This window comes from Erinaceus europaeus, chromosome 17 (genome assembly GCF_950295315.1).
Source record: "Erinaceus europaeus chromosome 17, mEriEur2.1, whole genome shotgun sequence".
NCBI lineage: Eukaryota > Metazoa > Chordata > Mammalia > Eulipotyphla > Erinaceidae > Erinaceus > Erinaceus europaeus.
In genome coordinates this window covers 66766117-66772349 of record NC_080178.1, presented here as the reverse complement: position 1 = coordinate 66772349, position 6233 = coordinate 66766117, and the positions used below count along the sequence as shown (strand labels likewise).

The following is a 6233-nucleotide window of genomic DNA, read 5'->3' as shown; positions in this document are numbered from 1 at the left end:
CCTTTTATTGCCCTTGTTTTTTTACTGTTGTAGATATTGTTGTTGTTGGATAGGACAGAGAGAAATGGAGAGAGGAGGGGAAGACAGAGAGGGGGAGAGAAAGACAGACACCTGCAGACCTGCTTCATCGCCTGTGAAGCGACTCCCCTGCAGGTGGGGAGCTGGGGGCTCAAACCGGGATCCTTACTCCAGTTCTTGAGCTTATTGCCACATATGCTTATCCCGCTGCGCTACCACCTGACTCCCCTTTTTATTTTTAATAAAGAGTGAGAAATAGAGAGGAAGAGGGAGAAGCAGAAGGCAGGAGAGTTATCTGTAGCACTGTTCCACTGCTCTTAAAGTTCCCTTCTGCAGGAAGGGACCAGGGGCTTGAACCTGGGTCCTCACACATGATATCATGTGTGCTCTACCAGGGTACATCACAGCCCAATCCTATGTGTCTCTAGAATTTAAGCCATATTTCAACACAGATTATTGGAAAACAGAAGCACTTTCCTGGGAACTATAGGAAAAATTTAAATAAGAGAAAAATAATCCACTAAGTACAAAAAACCACAAAGGAAGATAAAAGAACAATATTCCAACCAAAGTTGGTTTGTATACTCAATACAAGTCCTAAATTCCCTTTTTTCTTTTTCCCCAAAGAACTCTTCTTTCTTTCTGGGCTCTGTCCTGGCTTCCTGATCACATTAGCTGACCTACACACAAAATCCACATTTTTCTACCATAATAAGTTTCCTTAACAGGTAATCATTGGTGGGGGGGGGGTGGTACTTCCAGTTAAGCCCACATAGTACTAAGCTCAAGGACCAATGCAAGGATTCAGCTCCCTAGCTACAGGGGAGATATCTCATAAGCGGTGAAGTAGGTCTGCAGATGTCTATCTTTTTCTCTTCCTTTCTATCTCCCCCTCCTTTCCCAATTTCTCTTTGTCCTACTGAATAAAATAGAAAAAAATGACCACCAGGAGCCAGTGATTTGTAGTGTTTGGCAATAACCCTAGAGGCAAAACAAAACAAATAACAACAACCCCCCCATCAAAACAAACAAACAAAAATCATTAGCATCAGAAGGATTCCTTCCTCCCACAGTCATGTTCCTCAGGCCACAAACCCATCTAGCAAATTTGGTAAGCACAAGGGTTTGGTTTGGTTTTTTTTTTTTAAATAAAGTCACAAAGCCCATGCTTGGGGTCTACTCTTCCTTTATTGACTGTGGTTTACAACTCACCGCACTCTGTCTGCTGCCTCTTACTTTGTAGAAGGAGTGGGAAGTAGCTATTTAAAAGAAAACAAGTAGAATTTGAGGCTGGGAGAGGACTTTTAAGAGATGAAAATGAAGCCATTTGTGCATTTCCTTATATTCCCAAGAGGTAGGACTTCCCATTACCAAACAAGGGGCAAAATCACCCTCCTTAACTACTGTCCCTGGAGATGGAATGCAGCTTGGGGCTTTAATAAGCAGTGAACACCGGATCCCTAGGATATTCAATCTAACAATGGAGACATAACCAGTTGAGATGACTTCTCAGAAGCCTAAAGATGTCTTTTTGTATTTGTGCTCTTCTGCAATCAATTTGTATAAACTATGCTGCTATTCTCAAATACAATATAAATTTTCTGATCTTGATATTGAGATATAAGATCACCATGTTTTCTCCTAAAAAAATGTAGCGATTCTTTGCACTTTATAAGCAGCTTCTCCATTTATAGCCACATACAACTAGAGCTCTACTTTGATTATACTAAATATATTCATGTATATATGGAAATATTTGATTTATTTAAAATGTAGTCTACCTATGTTAAAATGTTAAATGTGATATATGCCTCTTTTAATTTCTCTCAGTGATGGGTTCAAACACCAGACTGAAAAGATACATGTTTCAGGGGCCTGGCGGTAGTGTAGTGGGTTAAGCACACATGGCGCAAAGTGCAAGGAGTGCGTATGGATCTCTGTTCCAGCCCTCGTCTCCCCTCCTGCAGGGGGTTCGCTTCACAAGAGGTGAAGCAGGTCTGCAGGTGTCTATCTTTCTCTCCCCCTCTTTGTCTTCCCCTCCTCTCTCCATTTCTCTCTGTCCTATCCGACAATGACAACAACAATAATAACAACAACAATGATAAACAACAAGGGCAACAAGAGGAAAAAATAGCCTCCAGGAGCAGTGGATTCATAGTGCAGACACCGAGCCCCAGCAATAACCCTGAAGGGAAAAAAAAGATAGATGTTTCTTCATATTGATTGAAATGTTATTTCTAAAAGTGAAGCTCTGCTGTGTTTGTGGTCCAGTTTTCAGCGCTACTCTTTACATAGGACAATGATAATCCTTACACACATGAGCTATTTTGCTGGTCCTCTGATGGGTATTTTAACCCAGAGAAGTGGTGGTATGGCTGGAAATCAGTGATCACAGCTGCTGAAAGTACAAGTAAATCTTTTCATAAGCTCCTGGGTGAGGGTGGGAAGGAATCGCCATCACAGAGTAGTCTTTTTTAAATGCTGGGAATATGTTTTAAAATTTTTTATTAGTCATTTAGTAATGATCAACAAGACTGTGGCTAAGAGGGCTATCAATTCCACACAATTCCCACCACCAGGGTTCCATATCCCATCCCTTCCTTTGATAGCTTTCCTATTCTTTATCCTTCTGGGAATATGAACCAAAGATCCTTATGGGATGCAGAAGGTGGGAGGTCAGACTTCTGTAATTGTTCCTCTGCTGGGTATGGGGATTGACAGGTTGATCCATACTCCTAAAGGCTGGAAATATTTTATGGCAGGGAAAAGGATTATCATTGTCCTACACAGAGATATTACCTGTCGGGGCCAGACAATGGCACACCTGGTTAAACATTATTTCTTGGTCCAGGACATTACTATAAGAACTATGATCATTTTCTTTCTGAGAAACAGTATTTTTTTCTGATCTGAAAGATCCAAGATGTCTTTTTGTTTCTCTCTTTGCTGCCAGGGGTTTCATGCCTGCACAAATTCACAACTACTTATAGACTATACTTTTTTTCTTTTTCAAATAGAATGAAAGGCAGAGAAGGTGAAAGAGAGGAAGAGAAAACAATAGAGAGAAGGAAGGCGATAACACAGCGCTACTTTACTCCTCGTGAAGTGCCCCTTGGTATAATGCTCCCATGAGGCAGTCAGGAACTCCCACCTAGATAGATCCTGGTGTATCATCAAGTGTGTGCTCCCCCACGTGAGTCATCTCCCCCCACAACCCTCAGAGGTATCTTGTCTCAGATCACCTAGAGGGCTGATGAGGAATTCCACTAAAGTGCGGTAGAAACCAAGACTTTGAATGTTTCCTATGTGTCCAGTGTTTCCAGGTGATTCTAATACCCACCAACATGGGAGAACTTCATTTCAACGTGATTAAATCTCCTGGGTGATTATAAATATAGAGTAACTATTTGTTACCAGTTTTACAGTTGACTCTAAGAAGTTGTCTGTAGATATCCCCAAAATGTTAAACCCATACTCATTATTTTTTTTAACATTGATATTATAGTTTTCTGTGTACCTTACATATTAGCAATGTCCTTTTCTATACATTTTTGTATGCCTATCTCAAAGTGAGAAGAAATTTCTTTCTGGCCTGACTCTTCAGGCAGACTATCTTTATCAATATTTTTGGTAACTCTCTCTTGACAACTTTCTTATTGTGTAGTCTCACTGGTTACTATCATTCATAATGCATTTTATTTTGATCAGAGCACTGCACTCATAGACAGTGGTGGTGCCAGAGATTGAATCAGGAGCCCTTCATATACAAGCTATGCGCTACTGCTTGGCTGTCTTCCCCAACTTATAGAAAATATTTAGTATTTTTATATTCTTTAATTGCCATTGCAGATATCCTAGTTTTAAAAACAGTAAAGAGGATCTGGAGAGATAGCATAGTGATTATGCAAAGGACTTTCATGCTGTGATGATAGAAAAAGGACTTCCATTGTAGATGAAAGTGTTATGCACAGAACATTCACAGGGAGATGAGAGATTATATTCATGTGTTAACAACTGCATGAAAACCATTAACCTACCAATAAAAATAATTAAAAAGATGTCTCATGCCTGAGGCTCTGAAGTCCCAGGTTTAATCCCCAGCAATACCATCAGTCAGTGCTGAATAGTGCTCTCGTATTTCTCTCTCTCTCTCAAGCTCTCTCAAATAAGTAATTTAAAATAAAAAAATAATAAATACAGTTTCTTGTTACTATTACCAAATAGTAGTATTAGACTCAAACACTTAGTCTTCTGTGTTTGAGTCCCTTTTAAAGGAGACAAGTAGGATAACTTTTTCTCGAATCTGTTTGGTCTTCACTCCATAGATGATTGGATTGATAGCAGGAGGGATGGCTACATAGAGATTGGCAACAAGTATATGGAAGGAGAGAGGAATATTGTGTCCAAAACGGTGGGAGAGAACAGAGAAGAAGCATGGTATATAAAATATAAGGATGACACAAACATGGGAACCACATGTGTTCAGGGCTTTCTGGCGGGCATCCCAGGATGGAAGCTTAAAGACAGAATGAAGAACAAGAGTGTAAGAGACACCTATGAGGATCAGGTCTAATACAACAGTCACTAAAGGCAGACTCAATCCATACCAGATGTTGATGGAGATATCAGCACAGGAGAGTCGGGCAACACCTATGTGCTCACAGTATGTGTGGGGAATGATGAGGGATCGACAGAAAGGCAATCTCTTTAGAAGAAATATACATGGGAAGATGATTGCATAGCTCCTGCTGACAATAACGAGTGCCATCTTAGTAACCACCTTCCGAGTTAGAATAGATGTATATCTTAGAGGAAAGCAGATAGCAACATAGCGATCAAATGCCATGGCCAACAAGGTGCCAGAATCCATGGCAAAGTTACTGTGGAGAAAAAACATCTGAGTAAGGCATCCAGGAAAGCTGATTTCTTGAGGACCTAGCCATAAGATACTGATAGCTTTAGGAACACATGTGTTAGACAGGATGAGATCTGTAGCAGCCAGCATGGAGAGAAAAAGGAACATGGGCTCATGGAGGCTGCGTTCCACAAAAATAATGTAGATAAGAAGGCAGTTGCCTACAAGAGCCAGAAGGTAGGTAACAAATAAAGGGATGCTGATCCAGATGTGGAACTGCTGTAACCCTGGGATTCCCATCAGGAGGAAGGAGCCTGGATTGTAGCTGCTCAGGTTGAATGTGGTCATTGTGGTCTTGAGTATGTCCATAGACTGAAAATGAAAATTGCATGGTACACTGTTACAATGGCTTATTGACATGTGTCTTGGATTCAAACTCATTATCCTTCCCTATTGTTCAATTTGAAAGATGATACATTACCCTCCTGTGTTGTTGTTGTTGTTTTACAATAAATGTGTGAGATTTTCCTTATCTTTTTATATTATAATAAAAGTGATATCTGGTTCCAGGAGGCATGGCCCTGGAGTAAGGGTGAACAGAACAGAATCTCCCCCAATACAACAAATATCTACAACTATTGATCCTAACAGACCTCACCAACTATACCTGAGACATTTGCAGAAGCACTGCTGCCTCACATGGGTACTCTTATGTGTGGCTGAGGTGAGCAGGGGTGCAGATTGAAAAAACGCACACAGAGGTCAAGAGCTACAGAATACAGCACCATTTTCCCTCTAAGCGCAGCCAAGGAGTCCTGGCTGTGAGAAAGGGGAACCTATGAGCTATACATCCATGACCTCAGGGGTGCTAGCTGCTGAACAAGGACACAGAACATTTCTGATGAAAAGCATTCTGTTCTGTTGCCAAACTAAGGCAGGCATACATAAAGGAAATTTGCAGCAGCTGACAGCTAACTGGTAAATTGAGTTTTGCTTTTTTTGAACACAGCAGCTGTGGTTTGGTTTCAGACTGAAATCATACAGAGAAATCCTATATACCACATAGCTCAAGGAAATAACAAGAGACAACCCTAGCCCTCACACCCCAACACCCAGCAAATAAAGGGAAGCCTGGTGATCACAATAGTGGCACCACACACTGGCTAGCAATAAACAGCACAATAAATGTATAAACAGATAAACTGCAAAATTAAACTTCCAGATATGGAAAAAAAGATGGGACTGAAACAGAAGTACTCCAAGAAATTATAGACAAAGAGAGATTATAAGAAAAAGACTACAGAAAGTTCATTATGAAGACTCTCCAAGAATCTAAACATAGTATGGAGAAGCATATTCA

At 40.5% G+C, this 6233-nt stretch overlaps 1 protein-coding gene across 1 annotated transcript; it reads right to left on the bottom strand.

The window, feature by feature from the left end:
• Positions 1 to 2506: 2506 nt before the first annotated feature.
• On the bottom strand, positions 2507 to 5717 carry LOC103122890 (olfactory receptor 52H1-like). The gene has a single exon (XM_060176937.1). The coding sequence runs from the start codon at positions 5312 to 5314 to the stop codon at positions 4262 to 4264; it is 1053 nt and encodes a 350-aa protein (XP_060032920.1). The 5' UTR covers positions 5315 to 5717; the 3' UTR covers positions 2507 to 4261.
• Between the last annotated feature and the right edge of the window lie 516 nt (positions 5718 to 6233).